At 53.8% G+C, this 24,626-nt stretch overlaps 1 protein-coding gene across 2 annotated transcripts; it reads left to right on the top strand.

Moving 5' to 3' along the window:
- Positions 1-953: 953 nt before the first annotated feature.
- TTLL13 (tubulin tyrosine ligase like 13) lies at positions 954-22,770 on the top strand. 2 transcript variants are annotated; one of them, XM_054043194.1, is made up of 16 exons: positions 954-2,190; positions 2,602-2,893; positions 5,498-5,538; positions 6,722-6,840; positions 7,384-7,514; positions 9,135-9,291; positions 9,537-9,680; positions 11,024-11,109; positions 11,521-11,746; positions 12,342-12,526; positions 13,800-13,988; positions 14,480-14,663; positions 15,024-15,224; positions 18,907-19,279; positions 20,321-20,570; positions 22,239-22,770. In XM_054043194.1, the coding sequence occupies exons 2-16, from the start codon at positions 2,610-2,612 to the stop codon at positions 22,249-22,251; spliced, it is 2,583 nt and encodes an 860-aa protein (XP_053899169.1). In that variant the 5' UTR covers positions 954-2,190; positions 2,602-2,609; the 3' UTR covers positions 22,252-22,770. The 2 variants fall into 2 exon arrangements, with proteins under 2 accessions (XP_053899169.1, XP_053899168.1); XM_054043193.1 differs by having other exon boundaries at positions 954-2,893.
- The last annotated feature ends 1,856 nt before the right edge of the window (positions 22,771-24,626 follow it).

Here is a 24,626-nt window from a genome sequence, read left to right as displayed (position 1 = left end):
CTTTACTAGCCTGAGTGATTTTGTAGCATCTGCAAACGTTGTGACCTCCCTGTTTGCCCCCTTCCCCAGGTTATTGATGCATAGGCTGAACAGCACTGGGCCCAGGCCAGACCTTGGGGGACCCCACTAGTCACCTCTCTCCATTGTGAAAACAGCCCATGCCTTGCTGCAAGGCATGCTGTGAGTTATTATTTCCGCCCTGACCTCAGCCAATCAAAGGCCAGTTCACACTCCCCGGGAGCCTATCGGAGCCAGGACAGCCGACCGATCACGTGACCATCCGCTGGCACGCTTCTTCGGTCCGGCGACGCCCTCTGGGCTGCTCTAGCCGGCGGCTCCGTCTCTATGGCGTCGCGTGGCGGGGGCGGGCTGTGTTCTGACCCCGCCCCCAGTGCTTGGTTTCCCAATAGGGGTGGTGTCTCGTCGCCATGGAGACAGCGTCAGGGCCTGCGGGAGCCGGAGGAGGCGCGGCTGCCGCTGTTGCCCCAGGGGGCCCTTGCCCCGCCCGGCTGCGGGGCAGGGCGGCCTGGTAACCGGGGCGGGGCCCAGCCGCCGGGCCGAACAGGGACGGAGCCTTGGGCAGGTCCCACCCTTGGGAGACGGAGGGGGCGGGGCGGAGCAGCCCCCCTTGGGGAGAGCAGGGGGTGGGGCAGGGCCCCCCTGGGGGGGGGAGGATCCCATCCTGGGGGAGCAGGGGGTGGGGCAGGACCCATTGAGGGGAGAGGATCCCATCCTGGGGGAGTAGGGGCAGGGGCCCCTGGGGGGGGAGGACCCCATCCTGGGGGAGCAGGGGATGGGGCAGGGCCCCCTGGGGGGGGAGGACCCCATCCTGGGGGAGCAGGGGATGGGCATTGCAGGAGTTAGATCTCCCTTCTGGGTGAGGTGGATCATCTCAGGGAGGGGTGGGGTGGGGTGGGGGTGGTGATGAGCCTGGATGAGGGGACCAGGCCCCTGCTTCCCTGGCCCACCCCCGAGCCGGAACCCGCACTCCTGGGCTGTCCTAGCAGTCGGCCTCCTGTGGTGCTGCCCGTCACTGATGTTAGGCCTTACCCATACACCTGGCACACCCATCTGCCTCGCCCGGGAGGCTGGGGCGCCCCCCTGTGGCTCTGGCAGATAGTTCTAGGAAGCACACTGGGCCTGTGCACTTACCTTCCGTATGACAGGCAAGGCCTGGGTTGCATTAGGACTGGCTGCTGGCCCATCACATCACAGGGAAAGTTACTGCATAGCTCCAGTGTGCTGCAATGGGAAGCCAGTCTGTCTTTCTGTTATATTTCCAGGGTGCCCATTGCTGTCGTACCTACGAACCGTGTTCAAGTGACAGCATAGGCCTCAGAACCCCATGTTACATTGTTTCCTCTGTGCTTGCCCAGGCTATTGTAATGGCAGATTTTCCTTGCCCGTCACTGACATTGCTGCCTGTCAGCCAGCACATGCTGGCATTCTAAGTATAAGGAGCTGCAAGCAGTCAGCCTTGTCCTAAAGCCCCTCTGACTTTCTGCCAGTGAACAGTGCAGTAAGCTGGCTTGTGTGCACCACTACGCTCCTAGATGGCGTATATGTTAAAGATGCTTATGTGTAAACATAACCTGAACTCGGAGCCCCATAGCGCACCATGCCAGACTGGCCTCATAGGCACTGCTGGTCATTATATAAAGGTCATTTATTTCCACATAAATCATTCCAATGACCTTGGACCTGAATGGAGGGTGGGGCTGGGACTTGCATGTGTGGCTTGTCCAAGCAGCAGCTGACTGTCCATAACACATTCCCATCCGACAGTGCATCTGGCTAAGCATTCAGATGTATTCTTGGGATCTTAGCAAAGGGGGAAGTAAGGAGCAGGTGGGTGTGGGTAGACACATCCCTCATCCAAGGGAGTGAGTGCAAGTGTAGAAGAATGGACAGTGACTGGCGCAGATGTTTGCACTGGAAAGCTATTGTGCCAAAACCTGTTAACTGGGAGGGCAATGGGGGCCAAACGTTAGATGACATGACTCTAAGCCTGTCAGTTTGTGTGTGGCAATCCAACAGTGTATAAAAGTAATTAGTGACACAGTATAAAGGGTCACCCTTTGCCCTGTACGCTGCCTACATGCCGTAGTTTCTACAGAGAGGGACAACACGGTCAAGTCTCTCAGGTATTTTGGAGGTACAGGAGCTGCTGCTTATTCGATTATCACACAGGTGGGTCTTCCCTAGAAATAGCCCCAGGCAGAGCTCCTGAAATCATTTCTTCAAGAGTCTAATCTGATCTTCAGTGTGCACTAGTGAGTTCATGTGATCTCTGTAACCTGGCATAGAGGGAAAGGACAGGAAAAAGGAACAGCTTCTGTGGGTGGAAGGCTTGCTGGGGAACAAGGGCAGAGAGAGGCAAGGCTGACTCCCTGGGTCATTGCTGGGGTAGGCCAGGAGAAAAGGGAAGACAGGTATAAGAGAAAGGACTTGCTAGAACTTGCCTATGCCTGGGCCTTGGCTGGGGTTGGGACACTCTGATATTAGCTGGTTCTGGTAGTTTAAGCTGGTACAAGCTGTAGTTCGGGTTGTCTTGCACATGACATACTGACTAGTTCCTTCATATGCAACTTGTAAGAGTAGCTAACCGAATGAAGATGAACTCCAATGACAGCAGCAAATCAGAGAATGATACTGAGGAAGAAGAAGAGTTTGCAAATGAACACATTAAGAGACTGGGTGGAGGAAGTACAGATATGCAGCAGGATGACACTCCTCAGGAGGGAGCTTTTGAGACAGAGGACACATGCCCAGGGCACAAGAGTTCAGATGGGAAAAGTGATCTGCTGACTGTCTCACTGATCCATCTGGAAGAACAAATGCCAGAAGACTGTGAAGCAGAGACCACTCCAAGAAAGAAAAAGAGAAAACACAGGTGAGTTTCCTCATTGCCTTCCTCTGCCTTCTACTTCCGTGTGTTCCTCAGGCTGTCACCTAGGCCCACCGGACCTCACTGTCCCGCTAGACCCAAAGAGGAGCCAGCAGTCTGTGTGGCCAGCTGCCCACTGCGTTTTTATTTACTGCCTGTTTCAGGGGCACTCAAAGGCCACTTATCTCAGGATGAAATTACATTTCAGGTGTAATTACTGTGGCTGCCCACTACCCCACACCCGCAGGCTTCCAGTCATGTGCCAGGTGTACCACAACTCAGAAGCAAACACTGGAGATGCTTCAGCATCTGGGCCTTGTAGGCACTAGCCCTGGTGGTCCCAATAACCACTCAGAAACATGGCTAATGTGAAAGGGTATTTTTCTAGGGCTGGCAGGAAAGTTTGCAGATACCTTAGCTATAGAGACCTGGGCAGTTAGAATGCAAAGTGTCTGATAGCGATTCTTGTTTGGGCCCTGGGGCTGTCCAGTCAGGCGTCAAGACTCATCAGTATGACAGTAAGACACAGGAGGTAATTGTGTGCAGCAGTTAGTTGATGTTAGTTCACCTTCTCTGCTCAGCACTATTGAGGTCTCAGCTGGAGCACTGTGTCCAATTCTGGGCACCAAACATTAGGAAAGAAGTGGACAAGTTGGAGTGACTCCACAGGAGAGCAACAAAAGTGATAAAAGGTTTAGAAAAACTGACCCATGGGGAAAGGTTAAACAATGTATGTTTAGTCCTGAGAAAAGAAGACTGTGTGTGTGTGTGTGGTGGGGGATCTGATCACAAGCTTCAGTTATGTTAAGAGCTGTTATAAAGAGGCTGGTGATCAATTGTTCTCCATGTTCACTGGAGATAGGACAAGAAATAATGGGCTTAATCTGCAGCCAGGGAGATAAACTCCAGATTAGGCTTCCAAGGGAGGTTGTAGAATCCCCGTCATTGGAGGTTTTTTAAGAACAGGTTGGTCAAACACCTGTCAGGGGTGGTCTAGGTTTACTTGGTCCTGCCTCAGCGCAGAGGACTGGACTGTTTGAGGTTGTCTCCAGCCCCCCATTTTTATCTTCTTAGCATATGCACAACATGCCTCAGGTGGCCCGTGACCAGCATTCATCATTAGTTTGGTCCACTGATTGGATCATTAGCTTCCCGGCTTGGGCTGGGTACTGACGGGGAGTGCGTCATGAATGCTGATCCATGACCCCAACTTAGTCCCTGCGGGGTGCCCCCTAGAATCTAGTCTCTGTTCCAGCCAATAAGTGCTTGCAGGGTTCCAAGCCAAGCTCAGTTAGTGGCTCTTATTGGGGCCCCAGTGCCCTGGCTTCCTGCCCAGCTACTGTTCCTCCATGAGTACCGTACAGACCTGCACACGGCTGTATCATCTGGCAGTCTCAGCCTGTTCCGCATGTGTCTCTGTCCACAGAGTCTGGGGCTTCTCTCCTGCTGCTGTGCAGCTCCCATTCCCAAAACAGAACCTGGCCACATCCTAGTTCAGGACCTGCCTAGGGGAAAGGGAAGTGCAGTGGGATGGGGCTGATGGGAATTGTTGTTTCCTTCTTTGGGAAGCCTGTGTGATGGATCTGCATCCAGTCAGCTCTGGATGGACCATTGCATGCATGTTGTGACCTGTCAAGGCTCTAGCTGCCACCTCTATGCTGAAGATGAGGGCAGTTGCAATCTGCCCTATTTTATGCACATCAAAGGCCAGATTGCAAAAATTGTGCACAGTTTCTATGTGCAAATACAGCTGTGTGCACAATTGCAGGAAGTGTATGAACAACTAACCAGTTACCTGCTTGACTGACAATTGGTATGCATGAATTATGCCGATGGGTTTTTGCACATGCAGTTCTGAAAATCTGAGCCTGAAGTGGGCAAAGTTTGGGCATTACCACTGGGGCATCAGGGAACACTTTTTACCTAATTTATTCTAGACCTTCTGTCCTCAAATGCAAAGGGAGAAACAGATATTATCCCCTGTAAGAAATGTTCAGTTAGCTTGTTTATTCGTATGAAAAACAAGCATTTGGTGAGTAGTGGCCAGGGAGAACATATGTGCCAGGCCTCAGCCACTTACCATCAAACACCCTTCAAAAAACAGCAGACAAAAGTAGAATGAATAATGGGCAGCTCTGAATTTTGGGGCCTGGAACCTATTGGGGTCTTTGGGGGATGTTCAAAATCAGAGAAGGAATCTCGAGTCACTCAGATTCCCCCAATGTGGAATTCTGAATGGGAACCCACCTTCCATTCCTTGCTCCAGGCCTGTCTGCCCTGTGCTGGGACCAGAGCAGGTTTGCTAAGTGCTTCTGTGCAGATAGACATCGTTAAATGCACATAGTAGAGAAGTTTGGGCTGTGATGACATCATGTCTCTGGGATCTAGAATTCACAAAACAAAATCTGCAAAATGTTTCTTTAGTTCTGTCATCCTAGCTGGCCTGGGAGCTGCCATCTAACGGCAGCACAAGGGCTGCCCAGACTAGGAGGACAAAGGGTGGGGTCCGTCAGGAAAGCTGGCTAGGAATAGCTCCCTAGAGCCTGCCCACTCTGGTGACTGGGGCATGTCTGCACTGAGCCATTGCTTTCTCCTCTCTCTCCATTTCAGGCTGCTGTCTATCAACCTGACCAACTGCAAGTATGAGAGCGGTGAGTGGAAGGCAAGCCAGCGCTCCTGTTCAGACCATATCTCACTGTGGCAAGTGCTGTGGACCCTTCCCCCCTCCCCCCGGCTGGAGAAGGCTGGTAGCACTGGGTTTGGGCTGTGCAATGGCTTTAATGGATTCATTGCTGTTTTGGAAGTGACTTTTGCCCTGGTGAAAAATGCCAGCTTGACCAGACTTCGGGCTGAAGCTCTCTCTGCATTTAGTGGGTACAGCTCTGGTCACAGCACTGGGAGCTTCCCACCCACACTGGCTCTGCCAGTGCGTCTTACCCCTGGTCTGGAGAGCCCTACCCCTCTAGGGATGCCTGGGGAGTTTAGTCTCCATAGCACATTCTCTACCGAGATTGCCAACAGGGGCTCAGGTAGTGCCAATTGTAAGGCAGATGTTTGCAGTGTTGACACTCGTGCACTGAAAACTATGCACTCCTTTCACTTACAGTAGGACACTGAGCAGCCTGGGATGGCAGTGATTTGCATATATGACTGCCCTGAGCTGGATCTGTGCAGGAGACCCCTCCCTTCCCCTCCAGCCAGTGCCTCCAGGAATGAACTTTGGGCAGGTGGTTTAGGATTCTCACCTTAAACCTCTCTGTGGGAGGGAATGGTGTTAGAATACATATGACAGCATCTCTGTCCAGGTGGCTATTGGCAGTTATTGGTTAATGCCAATTATACACAAGTTCCGTATTATGGAGCACAATCGCTGTACTGAAAGTTACAGTCTCATCTGCTGTGGAGAGAACACAGAGTTTCTAGATGGAATGGTGGGCACTGGATGCCTCCCCTCTGGGAGGTGCCAGATACTATGATGATGGGCACCTTCTAAGAAGCTGAGGTGAACTGGGCACCTCCAAAGATTTGGGGTCAAGCCTCTGTCCCCTTCCTGGGACCAGCAGACAAATGCGCTTCCAGAGTTGACATATTTCATTAGTCCAGGAGTGAGATCCAGTGGACAGTTCAGCTAAGGGAGGGGTATGTTCCTTCTGCTTTCCCCAGGGTCCCACCGGGTCTTTCTCCCCTTTGGAGGTGTGGGTGGAAGTCCTGGGGCGTTCCTTCCTTTGCCTGCCTCTTCCCATCTACTTCAGCTGAGAGATGTGTGAACTCTTGGGGCCTATCTCCCATGCCCCACTTGGAGATGCCTCTTGCCATGTGCTTGTTTTGCTACAGTGCGGCGTGCTGCTCGACACTGTGGCCTAAAAGAAGTGGGGGAGGATGAGGAGTGGACGGTGTACTGGACTGACTGCTCGGTCTCTCTGGAGCGTGTCATGGAAATGAAGAGGTTTCAGGTAAAGACCCCTCCGTGGACAGACCACGAGTGGGAGGAGCTCAGGCAAGGAGGACGAGGGAGGAGTTGGTTGGATGTCATGTGGTGCAGTGAAGTAGAGTATCCAAGGTCAGCATCGGTGCTACCCTTCTATTACCTATGGGACAATCCCCACAGCCTATCCATGTCTGTACCAGGGAGAGCAGGATCCCGGCAGCACCCCGAGCCTTTGCCCCATTAGTACCCCTGAGGTGGTGCCATCAGCCACAGGTTGAAGGACAGTTGGAGAGCTGCCATCCTCTCTGTTGCTGAGTCCTTGTTCAGCTCATGGTTCTTGTTGATCAGCTGCTCTGCTCCATGAATCATGCTGTTCTTGGAGAGGGGAAGCCACAGGTTTGAGAGAAGAGTGAACACATCTCACGCTGATGGGGCTCAGAGTAAGCACACCTAGCAGGGCAGCTGTCTTCCTGTCCTGTTCTTCCCTGAACTGACTCACATTGGCTCTGAAGGGTTATCACTTCTGCTCCTTTTGCTGACTTGTCCTTTCCGCTGCACATTGTTTCAGAAAATCAACCATTTCCCGGGGATGACAGAGATCTGCCGGAAGGACCTGCTGGCCCGCAACCTCAACCGCATGCTCAAACTCTTCCCCAAGGAGTACAGCATCTTCCCCCGCACCTGGTGCCTGCCTGCTGAGTGAGTGACCAGCACTGCCAGGCCAGCCAGCAGCAGGACAGGTGGACGCTGTCTGCAGGGAAGGGAGGTCAGGGTAGTGGGAACCACTGAATTTAGCTTCCATGGGGAAAATGCTTTCTGGAGCATCCGCTGCTGACTCTGGGCCTCAGTAGCCTTCCTTGGGATGTAAGAAGATGTGGCTCTGTATTTAGAGAGTCCCAGATCTCGGAATGTAATCGCGTTGTATTAGGTTGTGGAATTGTTCTCCTCAGGGAAGGGGTAGGAGCCCCATCCCTAGAGGGATTTAAGCCTGAATTGGACTAAGCCCCGGGAAATAGACTGCAAAGGAATCCTGCCCTGGCCCTCAGTGGGCAGAGGGATGAGCCTAAAAGGTCATTTTTGCCTCTGACTTCTGTGATTCTGTGGGATTTCCCCTGACAGTCCATGCGCACCCCTCCTTGGTCAGCTGGAGGGGTCCTTCAGGGTGGTGTGCAGGACCTGGCCGCCGCCAGGCGGAGCGCGAGGCTCATTGCTGGCCTAGGAGGGATGGACTGGCCATGTGTCTGCAGTGGTGCCGTGGACTCAGCTGCCTGGCTCCCAGCACACAAGCACCCCTGGCCTTGCCCTTTGCTGGGGCGGGGTGGGGCTTTCAGCGCACAAGCCAGAAGAGGGCTGGAAGGGATATCACAGCAGCGTGTGGTGAGGCGTCAGTTCACAGGCAGATGGATCAATAATCTGTGGACAGGGTATTCAAACTGGGGCCTGAAGCAGCTCCAGCTTCATATTTAGGCATCTAAATAAGTGGCCTGACTTTCAAAATTGAGGCGCCCAGCAGCTGGCATTGGAGCCAATCAGTGTGCGGCAATCTCTGGCCTCCTCTCACGTCCATCCCTGTCCTGACTATGCCCCAGGTCAGAGCACTCTGGCTTGGGCCTCTGGCCTCCTCTCACATCCATCCCTGTCCTGACTATGCCCCAGGTCAGAGCACCCTGGCCTGGGCCTCCGGCCTCCTCTCACATCCATCCCTGTCCTGACTATGCCCCAGGTCAGAGCACCCTGGCCTGGGCTCCGGCCTCCTCTCACATCCATCCCTGTCCTGACTATGCCCCAGGTCAGAGCACCCTGGCCTGGGCCTCCGGCCTCCTCTCACATCCATCTCTGTCCTGACTATGCCCCAGGTCAGAGCACCCTGGCCTGGGCCTCCGGCCTCCTCTCACATCCATCTCTGTCCGGTTTGGCAAATGTGTTTTCAGGAGAGCCCGCAGGAAAGCCGCCATTGTAGTTTATTGTTTCATTCTCCTTTGTGGCCAAGGGTTGGTTAGTTTCCCCCTGCTCCCTCCACAGTAGTAGAGCTAAAACCTTGCTGGGTCCTGACTAGGCAGCAGCTGCCGTTTTGTTACCCTTTCTCTGGCGGAGGCGGAGGTATTAACCCAGCAGTGCTTAGAGCCATAAGGGCTTTCTCCCCCAGGCTGTGATGAGACAGTGATAAATAATGTTCTTCAGGAGTAGCGCAGTGCGGTGCAGGACTGCTCTTCTCGCTGCCCCACCAATGCTGAGCCCTACATGGCCCAGCATGCAGTGCTCCAAACAGCCACTGGAGAGTCCTGCAGCTCTAACAGTCACTACTTCTTCATTACATAGCTATGGGGATTTCCAGGCCTACGGGCGCATGAGGAAAAACAGGACGTACATCTGCAAGCCAGACAGTGGCTGCCAAGGGAGGGGCATCTTCATAACCCGCAACCCAAAGGAGATTAAACACGGGGAGCACCTGATCTGCCAGCAGTACATATCCAAGGTAACGGGGCTCCCACTGTCCTGGAAAAAAGGTGTGAGCTTCTGGCCTCCCGTGTCCCATGCCCCACTACTGCCAGCCTTCCACTGTGAAAGCTCAGCCAGCAGCATCGGGGTTGCCACCTCCCAGCAGGGCCATCGCCAGGCTGCCCTCAGCATTTCTCCTTCCCAGCTGAGAATGCAGAGCCTGAGCCATGCAGCCAGCAATGCAACTGTATCTCACGGGCACTCCCCCCTTTTCTCTCACAGCCCTTCCTTATCGATGGCTTCAAATTTGACCTGCGTATCTACGTCCTGGTCACATCCTGTGACCCCCTGAAGATTTTTGTCTATGAGGAAGGGCTGGCCCGGTTTGCCACCATGAGGTACATCGAGCCCAGCAGCAGCAACCTGGTAAAGAAGGGACGTTTCCAACAATTGCGTAGCGTCAATAGGGTTAACACACACTCGTCCTAAGGGCACGCAAACCACTGGGAAGTCAGGGCCTTGTTCTCTTCTGCTCCCTCCTCTGTTCTGTCTTTTCCCCCATTCCTTTTGCTCCATGTCAGGATGGTTATTTCAGGAGCTCCAGGATCCTCAGCCCCCATTCCCTGCTACAGGGGCTGAACAGGGTGATTATCCCGAGGGCGGGAGGCAAGATGGAGAAGGGAAGGGAAATGGAGAAGTACTATATGGAGATATCCCTATCTCATAGAGCTGGAAGGTCATCGAGTCCAGCCCCCTCCTTCACTAGCAGGACCAAGTACTGATTTTGCCCCAAATTCCTAAGTGGCCTCGTCAAGGATTGAACTCACAACCTGGGCTTAGCAGGCCAATGCTCAAACCACTGAGCTATCCCTCACGCCTCGTTGGGCTTTGTACCTTACACAGCAGCACCCAGAGGTGGAGTCCATCCAGACACCACTGGCAAGCGCTCATCCCCAGCTATTGCCTCGGCTGGGAAGAACTCCAGCTAATCTGTGCCGCATACCTAGAGCCCTGCGCGATACCAAATTTGTATCCACATCCACCGCAAACATGGTCTGTGGATGTCTGCATCCATGGATGTGGATAGCCGTAGATATAAAGTGGATATCCGCAGATTTGCAGGGCTAGGCACATACCTACCTACAGACACAGCCCGCTCCCTCTAGTAGCTGAGTGTCTCGGGGGGTGCTCTGTTTTGGGATGAATAAAGAAAAGGGGCAGATTCTCTTCTCTGCTCCACTTGCAGAAATTGCCTGCACCTCCTCTGCTGGGGGGGCAGCATGGGACAGACCCCAGTGGGCATAGATCCAGTGTAGCCCACTCCTCAGCACTGACATATGGGTAAGCAGAGGACGGGGGGCATGGCTCTGGCTATCTCCAGGTGGCAGATGGTTCCTCAGAAGCCATTGCCACCAGTCCCCACGCAGCTCTAGTTTGTGCTGGGGCGACAATCTGAGCGATGCGTCCAGGACCAGCTGGCTGTTGCTGCACCAAGCAGATTTCAGCCACAGCAGGCTCTGGCCACGTGTTCATAGGTTTGTGCGGTTTTGATGCTGACCTGAAATCAGGCATCTCAGAGTGGAGGGGCGAAGAGTTTAGGCCTGGGGTGAAGGAATGGCTTTGGGGAGGGGAGAAGGTGGTGGTGCTGGGGCAGAGGTGAGCGGTAGTTGCCGGATAGAAGGCTAAACATTGCTGGACATCTGGGGCCACTTGTCTCTCACTGGCACTCGGAGATTGAGTGTGAAGGTCTCTTGCTGTCCCTCCCTCAGGACGATATCTGCATGCACCTGACCAACTATGCTATCAACAAACATAATGAAAACTTCATCCGAGACGACATGATGGGCAGTAAGAGGTACCATCCTGCCTATGCCACCAGAGCCTCTCATTCACTTCCTGCTGGGAGGCCATATTGATGGGGCTGGCATGCTTCCTTCATTGGGCAGCCTGCCATAGCAGCTCACCCCGTGTGAACGTTCTCTTTTAAAGTCACTTAGGTGGAAGTCACCCACTTCAGTGTCTTGGGCTCCTGGTCCAACTCTCTCTTTGCTTGTTAATTCTGAGCACAGAACTGTCCCCTCAGTGGGTCCTTTATCTGGGGTGCCTCTGGGGCTTGCTGGCTTTGTAAGAAGCAGCACTGGGGCTCAGTCCCCTGAGTTCCCCATGCCTTTCTGACCCATGGAGCCAGTGTGGTGACATTGCTTGCTACTGCTGCAGAACCACTTTGACTTGGACAGCTCTGATCACCGCCTTGTTCCCCAAACAGGAAACTGTCTACCTTGAATGCGTGGATGATGGACAACAGCTACGACACGACAGAACTCTGGGAAGACATTGAGGACATCATTATAAAGACCCTTATCTCAGCCCACCCTGTTCTGAAGCACAACTACCGCACCTGCTTCCCCAACCACATCACTGGCTGTGCCTGCTTTGAGATTCTGGGCTTTGACATCCTGCTAGACAGAAAGCTGAAGCCCTGGCTGCTGGAGGTGAGTGAAAACCCCGCCGGTGGCCTGGAACTCTCCCCCTCTGCACAGCAGATGGTTGAGGGCTTTTGTCGCCCAAGGAGAGAAGTAGAACTAAAGCCTGGAGCAAGTTGCAGAGGGGTTTAGTTTGATTGATGCTGCCACCTGCAATCTCTGCAGCACTCCATTAAATGAGGAGCTCTGGAGGCAAATAGACAAGTAATCTACACTCCACAAGGAAATGTCTTCCCCAAGTTCCTGGGGTAATAACGGGGACTCCCCTGAGTCACAGGGCTGCGTGGATCTCTGCAGCACCATTCAGAACCTGGGATGGCCTCCTCAGTGTCCCTTGGCGGCCAGTGAGGGGCCAGGAAGTTATACCTGCAGCCTGGCTGATCTTTAGATGGCACTTTGTGCCAGGAAAGCAGCAACAGCAAACATCAGCCCCACACAGCAGCAGGATGCTTACTGTTATGACCGTGATAGGAAAGAGGGCAGCTGTAGGACAGGGGGCTGCCTGAGGGGAATGAAGGAACATGAGATGGGGAAGGATCTGAGGCCAGCAGCAGATTGTTAGAGTTGCACATGTGTATGTTGGACTAGCCATTTGTCTTGGCAGGTGAATCACTCTCCCAGTTTCACCACGGACTCACACTTGGACCGAGAGGTGAAGGACGCTTTGCTCTGTGATGCCATCAACCTGATAAACCTGCGAGCATGTGACAAGAGGAAGGTGCTGGAAGAGGACAAGCGACGGGTGAAGGAGCGACTCTTCCAGGCCCACCAGCCACCTCGTGAAGCCAGGTGCTGCTCCCCCCAAGGAGGAGTGCTGCAGGCCTTTGGGGAGAACAGAGTAACAAGCATGCGAGGCCAAAGGCTGCTTTGTGGCTGTTTGAAATCCCTCTGAGGCTGTGGCACTGTTGAGAACATTGTCACCTATAAGGGGAGAGGGCCCAGGCTTTCAGCATCCCAGAGGAGACCCATGATTGAGGCTCCCAGCCTCTGGGACGTGTTTGATTCCTGGTACTTTAGACTCAGCCACGTCTCAGGTTGCTTACTACCTCTCCCATTCAGTTGTGCCTGCTTTGGTCACAGGGCCCTCCCTGGCCATCCTGGGGCACTGTACCCGGTGACACGTGGCCTTTTTCCCACAGAAGCTTTGAGACTCCAGCTTCTCCATAGGGTTGCCAACTCTGACTGAAGCTATTCCGGGAGATATTTCCCCCCCAACATGATGTAATGTCATTTTCTTAAAATATCCTATTAAAATCTCCCGGATTGCTTTCACTAGTCACTGGGAGATTGATGACGATTTCGGGAGACTCCCGGCCAATTCTGGAGGGTTGGCAACCCTACTTCTCCACAAAGCAGCATTGCTTCCCTGCCCACTCATGCAGACATGTCTACTCACGGCTAAAGCCAATGCCCAACTGTTGAGGCCAGTTTGGATTGGCCGCCTCTCGAGGCAGGGTGGGCAGGAGCTCCCTCCCACGCACCAGTTTCAATTAATTACATCAGGTAACTAGAGCTTGGACCCGTGCTGTGCTCTGCTGCCCCTGCGTCCAGAGGTGCTAGAACTAGGGGGCTGGGGGAGCTGCCGCACCCCTGGCTTGAAGTGGTTTCCATCATATCCAGGGGTTACAGTTAGGTTCAAAGGCTCTCCGCCCCCCCACTATAAAAACTGTTCCAGCCCTGCTGCGTGGGGCTGGGCTGCCCCCTCTCCCAGGCTGGAGTGTTCACAGCTGGATGAAAGGTGGCAGGCCCAGCTGAGACACTCGAGCTCTTGTGAACTGGTACTCTTGGCTGAGAAGGGTGGGGACGGTGAGAGGAGCTCTGAGCCTCCCTGCTTTGCCTGTACTGCCCAGCTGGAGGAGATACCGACCGGGAGGGTGCATTGGCTTGGTGCAGTGAATGCATGCTGGGGTTCCCAGATGGGGAGGGGAAGGGGAGAAAGGCCAGCTAGACTCCTGGACAGGGCAGCATCTGGAACTTGTCCCACCCTGCTGCCTGTACAACGATCTCTAGGGATGTGTCTGCCATGGCTCCTCCTGCTTTCATCTTTGTTTTCTGATGGCAGACGTGAGCAGTTAGAGAACAGCCAGGCGGCCTGGCTGACCCAAGCGGAGAAGTATGAGAACACGCACCTGGGAGGGTACCGGCGCATTTACCCCGCGCGGGAGACAGACAAGTATGAGCCATTCTTCAAGCACAGTGGCTCCCTCTTCCAGGAGACAGTGGCTTCCAAGGCCAGAGAGGAGTGTGCCAGGTACATTGCTCCTGTGGAAAAGCCCTCCTCATTGGCTGCCATGGGGCAGAGAGTCTCTCCGCTGGGAACACCTGCTGCTGCCTGGGGTGGGCGCCTAGGAGAGGAGCCCTGGCTCCATTGCCAGGGGATGGGGAAGGCACCGCGTCCTCCACATAACCTCTGTGCCCTGCCTCTGGATCTGAGAGGGAGACAGGCCAGAGTCCATTGTTTATGGATTCTGGAGGTGGTTTATAGAATTCATCCTGGTGCATCTGAGTAGGCCCGTCTCCACCCCATCTAGGTGGCACAACGTGGTGCAAAGGGCATTTCCTTTTGGGGGTGGTAACAGCTTTTAAAGGCCCAGGGCCATTTCCCAGCACATTCGCCATCACAGACCCTGCTCCTGATAGCAACCCTTGGCTGTGCTGTATGTCCCCTCCATTGGGGTCAGCACAGCTTGGCACAAGATCTCACACTGAGCAGCAGTGACCAAGACTGTTGGTTCTTGCCAGGCAGCAGCTGGAGGAAATTCGCTTGAAGCAAGAGCAACGAGAGGCTACTACTGGGAAGAAGAAAAAGGAGCGAAAGGAGAACCTGCAGGGAGAGTCAGCTGGGGAGAAATCCCGCATCCGCAGCAAAGCCAAGGCTCCTCCCACTCGCCTCACCTACAACAGCGCCAGGACCTGCGACAGGAAGGTACCACTGCTCCATCCAGCATGCAGCTCCATGGGGTGGGTCAAATGGAGCCAGGAGGAGAGCTGGGGGCACTGACATCTCCCACACCAGCCAAGGATTGAGCTGGTTTGGATAGCTGCTGACCTGTGCTGGGAGTGCTGTGAACAGCCAGCCCATGGAGGTCTATGGCCCCCCACCCCTCTTACCCCCGACTGCAGTCTGCGGCCGGGGTCTCCTTCCTGCTCCACACTGGAACTTGTGGCCCAAGCCCTGTTCCTGACCCCAGCATAGTTTGTGGCCATAATCACTCTCCCCCCTCTGTTAGTCTGTGGCCCAGCCCCCCAGACCATGCTGTAATTCAAGGTGTATTTCTGTCCTAAGATGCAGCAGATGGTGTTTGACTCCATGCGGCCCCAGGAGATAGTGGAAGATGAGGAAGTAGAGAGGATCAAGGCTCTTCTGCAGCGCGAAAACCTCATCCGGGGTCTGGGCATCGTGGATCACCTCTCTCGACTACTCCACACAACTGAGCCCAGGCCTGTGGATGTCCACAGGCCCCACATCAATATCTCCGAGAGCCAGGTAAAAGTGGGCTGTGCCGAGGCACCTCCCAGGGCTAGTACATAGGTGGTGTTCTTGGTGGTCCTGCACAGACAGGAGCTGGAGGAACTGAGGACGCTGGGCACTGCTGGCCTGGAGAAGTTCCTCTGGCTGGGTTAAATGAGAATGAGGGTTGGGGCTGGGTCCTTGGGTTGGCCTGTTTTTATGTTAATTTTTCCTGTGTTCAAAAGGGTCAAAAAGTGATTCCTCAGGGGCACCTCAACAGTCCAGAGGAGGGTCCTGGAGGCACTCATCTTACCGGCATCCCATGGAACAGAACAGAGGGGACCGCTCTCTTAATATGGAAGTCCCCACAAGTCCCAGTGTGCATTACAGCCTGGTGTCCTGGCTCAAGGTTGAGCTGTGCATACTGGAACGTCTGGTCTCAGTGGCCTTGTCTTCACTAGGGAACACAGGTGTGTTCTTCACTTGAGTTAGCTAACAGGAGTGAAAGCCTTGTGAAGAAGAGGAGCTGCTCTGCTGGAGAAGAAGGGGCTGTTGTTCTCAGCCAGCTCTACACTACAGAGTTTTGTCAGCATAGCTGTGTTGGTGAGGGATGTGAAAACACACACAGCCCACAGGCTCTGCTGGCAAAACCTCAGTGTAGCCACAGCTGTGCCCACAGACGAGCTCTTTTGCTGGCTTAGCTAGCATCATTTGGGGAGGAGGCCTTTCTACAGAGGCCAAAAAATTCCTCCTGTTGGCATAGCTCGGCGGGCATGGCTGCATGGGCAGAGATGGGCTGTGTCATGTAGACTAGCCCATACAGTCACTCGTCAGACCTGCCCTGCCCTTGTGCTATATTCCAGTGACCAAGCGCAGATGTGGCGAGAGGGTTCCATTCACAGTCCGCAGGGTGGCTACTATCACTGCCCACGTGAGCTCCTGCAGGCCCTGGAAATGCCTGGAATACCCCTTCCTCTGCAGTGAACACAATTACTTTAATCTGTCGGGAAAAAAACAAGTCTGGGGAAGCCAGATTCTTTGTCAGGGAAGTGAGTATGATTTTCTGCTGCACTCCCTGTCCTAGTGCCAATATTCATACACCAACGAGCAGCCGCAAGAGAATGGGGACCTACAGTGCTGGGCCATTAGACATCCCATAGAGATCAGATCACCTTTAGATACGGGGGCTATTTCTCCAGGTCAGTGACAAGTTTATAGCTGAAGAAAGTGAACTCTGGAGTAGCTGTCTAGCAGCTGGGAGACCTATGCAAAGGGAGCCACTAGCCCTTTGACAAAGTGGGGCTGAAAGGAGCAACAAAGACTTGTCTAAAAATTGCACCCTGACAAATGCCCATCTCTGATCTCCTGGCATTCTTTGGGGCTGCCTCTCCCAGGGAACGTGACAGACGTCTGTAGCACGGATACTAACGGCACACACAGTGCATGTCACGTAGCTTGAGTGCTTTAGAAACACGCACTGTGCTAAGGGTAATTAGTAAGGCCCTGTTCTCAGCGTAAAGCAGGTCACTTGGGGCTGAAAGAATGAGGAATCCTTGTGGCACCTTAGAGACTAACACATTTATTTGGGCATAAGCTTTCGTGGGCTAAAACCCACTTCATCAGATGCATGGAGTGGAAAATATAGTAGGAAGATAGATATATACAGAGAACATGAAAAAATGGGTGTTGCCATACCAACTCTAACGAGACAAATCAATTAAGGTGGGCTGTTATCAGCGGGAGAAAAAAAAACTTTTGTAGTGATAATCAGGATGGCCCATTTCCAACAGTTGACAAGAAGGTGTGAGTAACAGGAGGGGGAAAATTAGCATGGGGAAATAGGTTTTAGTTTGTGTAATGACCCATCCACTCCCAGTCTTTATTCAAGCCTAATTTAATGATGTCTAATTTGCAAATTAATTCCAGTTCTGCAGTTTCTCGCTGGAGTCTGTTTTTGAAGGTTTTTTGTTGAAGGATTGCGACTTTTAGGTCTGTAATTGAGTGTCCAGGGAGGTTGAAGTGTTCTCCATCTGGTTTTTGAATGTTATAATTTTTGACGTCTGATTTGTGTCCATTTATTCTTTTGCGTAGAGACTGTCCGGTTTGGCCAATGTACATGGCAGAGGGGCATTGCTGGCACATGATGGCATAGATCACATTGGTAGATGTGCAGGTGAACGAGCCCCGGATGGCGTGGCTGATGTGATTAGCTCCTATGATGGTGTCCCCTGAATAGATATGTGGACAGAGTTGGCATCGGGCTTTGTTACAAGGATAGGTTCCTGGGTCAGTGGTTTTGTTGTGTGGGCTTCTGCCTGCAAAGCTGCTGGCCCACTCTGGATGGGTGTGTCACAGTATCAAGCCCAGAGCTATGCTGCCATATCCAGTGCACTCCCTGGACTCCCGTGTGCCAGCAGACAGTGCTGGGCAGAACACCGGGCACTTCAAATGGCTGCTTCAGTGGAATCCGGAACTGGGGAACAGCCGAGTGAGATGAGAGGCTTGTTGGGTTTTCTTGGGCTGGCTGGTGGCTTCCTAGTCAATTCCTGAACACGCAACATGCTCTGCAGCTGCAGAGATGCTTGGTCCCAAATCCAGGAGGGAGTGAAGCCAGTAGTCTGCTCGTCACTGTCTCCGTTAGTCATGATGGCTGTAAAGGGCCGTGGGGCTTGGCTGTTACCTGCCAGGCTGGAGACTCGACATCTGTTCTTGTGCCAGTACTGAGTGAGAAATTTCTCGGGGCATTGACAGGCGCATCCTGTCCAGTCCTTTGCTGGCAGGGTAGGGACACATGTCAGAGAGGAGGGTGATACATTAGAAAGGGTTCACAAAAGAGCAACAAGGGTAGTGTGAGGTCTGGAAAACCTGCCTTATGGTGAGAGACCAAAGAAGCGCAATACATTTAGTGTAACCAATCAAAGGTTGATCACTGTCTTGAAATACCTACGTGGAAGAAAGATTTCTGAGTAAAGAGCTTTTAAATCTTGCAGACTATGCAGAACAAGTTGTAGTGGCTGGAAGCTGAAGTGAGACAAATTCAGATTAGAAATAAGATACAATTTTTTTAATAGTCAGGCTGTTTAACCATTGGAGCAGATTACCAAGGGACATGGTGGATTCTCCATCTTTTGGTGTCTTGAAATCCAGGGTGGGTATGACTGTGTAACAGAGCCACTCTAGCTGAGCCAGAAGTGATGGGCTGCAGGCAACAATCACTGGGTACGGTTCTCTGGTCTGTGTTGTACAGGAGGTCAGACCAGAGAATCACAATGGTCCCTTCTGGCCTCAGAATCTCTGACTGCAAGTGTGGGGTGTAAATGGGGTGAAAATGCAGGGAGGATTCTCAGGGGTGTAACAGTAACAGGTTAAATAGGGGGGTTGGGAAGAAATTTCCCCCTGGTCAGATTGGCAGAGTCCTTGGAGGTTTTTCATCTTCCTCTGCAGCATGGGGCACGGGGCACTTGCAGGTTTAAACTAGTGGAAATGGTGGATTCTCTGTGACTTGAACTCATGATTTGAGGAATTCAGTGACTCAGCCAGAGGTTCGGGGTCTGTTACCAGAGTGTGTGGGGGAGGTTCTGTGGCCTGTGATGTGCAGGCGGCAGGGTGGTCCCTTGTGTTCTGACCTTAAAGTCTATGAGGAGGACAGCCCTTCTCCGCTCCCTAACCATGCCCCCCAGGAATTAAAACATACGTCGTCGCTCTTCTTTTCTTCCAGCCGCGATTCCTTCAGGACGTGTTTGGGAACCGGGAGACACAGGGTTTAATGACCCTCGTCCCCCTCTCACTCCTGAGAGGCACAGTCCGGGAGTTAGGACAGCAGATCATGCAGCAGCCTGCGGCCAGGGCCCGGATGCTGGGCAACCAGGGCTTCATTCCCACCCTCCTGGGTACCCTGTCAGGCGTGGGCCAGAGCATCCCCTACCGCGCACAGTATAAGCCACAGCATGGCCTGCAGCCGCAGAAGAACATGAGCTGGTTAGGAAGCCACACTCTGGGGACACCGATGGTCACCGAGCCCTGTGCTCTGGCAAAGATACTGAATGAGGGAGGCCGGAGATTCTCCAGCGCCAGAAACAAGGTCGAAAGCCGTGAGTACAGAATCGGGGCCTGGCATACTGCTGGTGTCAGTTCTAAAGCATCCTCTCTTTTGGGAGACATAACCCAGCTCTGAGTTGCCTTCCAGGCATCTATGGCTCTCCTGTTCCCCCCATTGGTATGGTTTGATTAGCAGGCGACCTTCCCTCACCTGACTGGATTCCCAGGGCATTCTCCTCTGGCACAGCTGGTGACATGGTAAAAGTGTTCCATCTTCCTCGATCCAGCGCGGAGACTCTCAGAGCCCTGGGACGCCATCAGTCTCTAGTCTCATAGTCAGGGAGTAGGCAGGGAAATCAAGCTCAGAATCAATGGAGACCCGTAGAGGGTGAGTCTGTGCTGGACTCTAAGGGCTGGAAGCCAGTGGAGATCTCTGTCCCTGGGGAGATGTGTTCTCCTCCCCTGCACCTGCACATGGGACCAGCTGCTGCATTGGGCATGCTGGGGCTAAGGCAAGGTGAGCAGGGTGTAAGTTCAATAGTGCTTGGAGGTGGGGCAGGAGCAGGGAGTGGCTGCACTAGTATCTGAGGAGAGCAGTTGTTTTAGAAATGGGAGTGGACTGGGGGTGCCATAATGTCCCTTTAGACAGCTATGGCCCAAGAGTGTCTTAGGGGGTCCCAGTGAGTGACATGGCTCCAGGATATCAGTCAATAACCCCGTGTATTCCCAACCACGCTCCTGAAGGAGTGCCACTACTGCGGGCCCTGCGCCCTAGGAGGGGGTTGCACAGACACTGTCACCTGCAGGGGGACAAACTCACCAACAGTAACTCTAGTTCTCTCACTGTCCCCTCCCTAGAGCCACACTGCCCTTCCTGCGCCCTGCTGCGGTCAGGGCTTTTGGCAGAAAAGAGGAGTTGAAGGGCAGGGTATTTATCCCCTCAGTCTTTGGAGCACTGCCCCAGCTTCCAGCCAGTGCCTTAACATGTGGCCATGTAGCCAGGCATGCTCAAGGCAAACACCAAGGGGCATCTTTGGTGTTCCTCCTGGGATGCTCCAGCCCTGCATTGTGTCCCTCCTGTGCTCTCGTTTCAGATGCCCATGTCCCCAGGCGGCCCCTGCATATGGCCAGTGGTTACGCCGACTCTCTGACATACCTGGCTCATGCTGGCAAGGCTCCAAATCACACATATAGTGACTGCATCTTCCCCTCAGTGACAGACTCCCTCAACCGTGCTGCAGTCCATGAGCTAGCCATCAACTCTGCCTCTGCTCCCATCGCCCAGCGCTCAGACACCTCACACCGCGCCAATGCCATGTCCATGCTCCACTTCAACCACCACAGGTAACTGGCTTCCAGCGAGCTCCTCACCACTAGTGCTCACTGAGGAGCTCTTGTCCCCAGAGGAGGATGTTTGCCCTGTTATCCTGGCCAGATTCCAGCTGGAGTACGTTATTCTTCACCTCCCCACCCCTCCTAACAAACTCCTCTTGTGGAGTAGTGTGTTCTGTTAACAGCAGATATGTCCCACCCCAGGGATGGCTGCATTTCAGAGCCACGGGAGCTTAGGCCAGCCCTGTATAAACACTGTAAAATGGCTGGAGACCATCGGGAATGAAATCTAAATGAACAGCTGGTATTTTTGCCCAGTGGAGCCATCTCTCCAGGCCCTTGCTTTGTTCTCCATGGGTTGCATTACTTGCAATGAGCAATGCTGTAAATCTGCTGAGAGCTCTTCCCCATAGTCCCATTCCTGATTCAGCAGAGAAAAGCTCCTTACCCCTCTGTCACCTTGGAACATCCCTCTTTGCAATGCGGGTCCTGCTGCCATGCAGGAGCAACTCCACAGACTCCTTTACCAAGCTCTTCCCAAATGGGCTATACCTTGGCCTTACTAGATTGTAAACTCTTTAGGGTGGGGGCTGTCACTATGTTTGTGTGGTGCCCAGCACCACAGGGGGCTGGCCTCTAGGCACTGGTAAATAATGGTAATCCACGCTCCCGTAATGCTGCTGGCCTACAGCAGCATTACAGGGGGAGGGATAGCTCAGTGGTTTGAGCATTGGCCTGCTAAACCCAGGGTTGTGAGTTCAATCCTTGAGGGGGCCATTTAGGGTAGTGGGGTAAAAAATTGTCTGGGGATTGGTCCTGCTTTGAGCAGGGGGTTGGACTAGATGACCTCCTGAGGTCCCTTCCAACCCTGATATTCTATGATTCTATGCCAGAGCTGCTGTCTCGAGGCAGTTTGCATTGGAAGGGACTGCCCATGGGATTTGACTGGCTTGATGAGTGGGAGGTCAAGCCACATGGCTAAACTCAGTTTTGCTTGTTCATATCTGACTGTGCAAAGGAAGCTAACCTGGGGTCACCATGCAACCTGCGGGAGTTAGGACACCAGCTAGGGCTAAATCAATATGAAACAAGAGGTGAATTGCCGCTCACCGTTGCCCATGGGCCCTGCCCTCAGGAGCTGGGATAGAATTCTGTGCTCACCCAGAATGTCTCAGTTTAACCCTTATTTACCATTTGAAAGAAGAAGGTTTCCATCTCTTGGGGTTTCCCGTGAAGCTGGATGGGGGAAGCATTTGCCAAAGGGTCTGGCGAATGTTCAGAAACTAGAGCTGAGCAAATGGATTTCGTGAGAGTGCCCCAGGTTTGGGTAATTGGTGGGTATCCTGCCCTTTGCTCCCACTACAAGCCACACGGGAGCATTCTCCACCACAATTTGTCTGCATTCAGGTATGAACTAAATCCCAGCATCCCCTCTGCCTGCAGCGTTGCACCAATGGGACTGCACCAATAAGCTTGCAGAGGGCCATAGGCGTAGCTGCTGGAACCTGTTTTTGCTCTGTAGTTTCCTCTCTCCCCAGCCTGGTTCACCTGAGCTGTGGAGGGGGAGAAGCATATTGATTCTTTGCTCTCCAGCTCTTTGGCTTCTCCAATCTGATCTGTTTGTGTCCCCCAAGCAAACCCAGACCTTCTCTCATCAGTGATCGCTTGCTTATCCCACAGGAAATGGACCTGAACCTTGGCCAAACAGTCTCTGGGGAAGAAAGGGACCAACGGCCTTGGGAATCCTGCAGCCAAAGGTGATGGCTATGCCAAAAGACTTGCTTTCTTCTGCCTGGAAGGGAGAAAAACCTCCAAGGGGCCAGGCAGATGAGGGGGAGACAAGGGAGACAGTGACCCCAGGCCTGCTGCGGTGACCTGGCGGCTAGCGATGAGGACGCCGGCGTCCGCTGCAGATGAGGAGCCCTCTCAGTGGGGGCTGAGCACTTCAGAAACCATTTAGTGAGCACTCCAGAGTCATGTCTCCACTGGACAGAGCTGTTTTCAAACAATGCTGTGCAAGGGATTTTGTTAATAGTATTCGGCACCATCCTCTCCAGCCGACTTCGTCCTGTAGCTGGGATCCCCAGCCTGTAACTGCAGCCTCTCCCCCACACCTGCTGACCAGCACTGCAACAACAGGGCAGGGCTTGTTTCCTTCAGGGCTGCAAGAGTTTGTTCTTTTGTATCTGTCTTATTAAAGTTTTATACGGTTTTACAATTCCCCGTCCGTCTGTCCTTCAGCATTGCAGCAGATGGGGACTGGTTTTCCCTAGGAAGCCCTGGCTCGGATTCCTCCTTCATGGGGCTAGACCCCCCTGGCCAGGCTGCCCTCCACACACCTTAGCAAAGGGACCTGCTGGCCTAGAGGCTGTTCAGGGCTCTCTGTGGTGCCTAGCTGCAGGAAGTAGCGTATGAGGATCAAAACGAAGCAGTTGCTTGTTCTCGCCCCTTTCATTCCCTCCCTGGGCCGAGGGGCTGAGTGAGACAAAGCAACGGCCCCTCAATGCGTTCACAGGGACTGACAAATATCAGACTGGCTCAGACCCACAATCCAGCTAGTCCAGGATCCTGTTTCCAAGAGGGACTAGTACCAGATGCCTGAGAAGATGAAGAACCCCACAGGAGGCAGATGGAGGGTAATCTGCCCCATCTAGGTTTTAGTCTAATCCCTGGTCATTAAAGGTTGTTTCAAACTACGAAGCACAAGGTTTAATTTCCCTGCCAAAATACTTGTTAATGATAATGGGATATTCTGATCAGTGGTTGTATGAAAAGTGTTTCCTTTGATTGGGTTTGAACTGCCCACCTGCAATGTCACCAAGTGTTGTGAGATGGGGAGACCAGATGCTCTTGTTCTCCCTGCTCTAAACCAGTTCCTACTTTATAGACTTTTATCACGTCCCCTTTTATCGGTCTCCACTCTAGGGCAAGATTCTGTCTTCACAGGAGAGTTTCTCCAGGCCCCTAACTGCTCTTGTGACACTTCTGGGAGCCCCGCTAGTTCTGCTAGCTCCCTGCTGACGGGGTGGGGGCCCCCTGCTGGCACAGGATCCAAGTGAGGCTGCCCTGTTAGTTTGTACAATGGCACCTCATATTTCGTATACCCTTTGCCTGCACCTGCACACTGAGCCCAGCTGTTCATAGTGACGCCTGGGTCCCCTTCCCCATAGGCCACCTTCATGGTATTTCCCCTCGCTCACAACACCCTGCCCCCTCTCATCGCACCCTCCATCTCCCCTGCAGCGCCCTGCCCCAGAAACCCCACATCTCCCCTGCAGCGCCCTGCCCCAGCAACCCCACATCTCCTCCAGCACCCCCCGATCTCCCCTGCAGCGCCCCCAGATCTCCCCTAACACCCCCACATCTCCCCTGCAGCGCCCCCAGATCTCCCCCAGCAACCCCACATCTCCACTGCAGTGCCCTGCCCCAGTACCCCCAGATCTCCCCCAGCACCATCCATCTCCCCTGCAGCGCCCCCAGATCTCCCCTAGCACCCCCACATCTCCCCTGCAGTGCCCTGCCCCAGTACCCCCAGATCTCCCCCAGCAACCCCACATCTCCGCTGCAGTGCCCTGCGCCAGTACCCCCAGATCTCCCCCAGCACCATCCATCTCCCCTGCAGTGCCCCCAGATCTCCCCTAGCACCCCCACATCTCCCCTGCAGCTACCCCAGATCTCCCCTAACACCCCCACATCTCCCCTGCAGTGCCCTGCCCCAGTACCCCCAGATCTCCCCCAACACCCCCACATCTCCGCTGCAGTGCCCTGCCCCAGTACCCCCAGATCTCCCCCAACACCCCCACATCTCCCCTGCAGCGCCCCCAGATCTCCCCTAGCACCCCATCTCCCCTGCAGCTCCCCCAGATCTCCCTGAACACCCCCACATCTCCCCTGCAGTGCCCTGCCCCAGTACCCCCAGATCTCCCCCAGCACCATCCATCTCCCCTGCAGCGCCCCCAGATCTCCCCTAGCACCCCCACATCTCCCCTGCAGCTCCCCCAGATCTCCCCTAACACCCCCACATCTCCCCTGCAGTGCCCTGCCCCAGTACCCCCAGATCTCCCCCAA

The sequence above is a fragment of the Malaclemys terrapin genome, chromosome 10, assembly GCF_027887155.1.
Source record: "Malaclemys terrapin pileata isolate rMalTer1 chromosome 10, rMalTer1.hap1, whole genome shotgun sequence".
Lineage (NCBI taxonomy): Eukaryota > Metazoa > Chordata > Testudines > Emydidae > Malaclemys > Malaclemys terrapin.
This window is presented reverse-complemented; position numbering and strand designations above follow the sequence as displayed.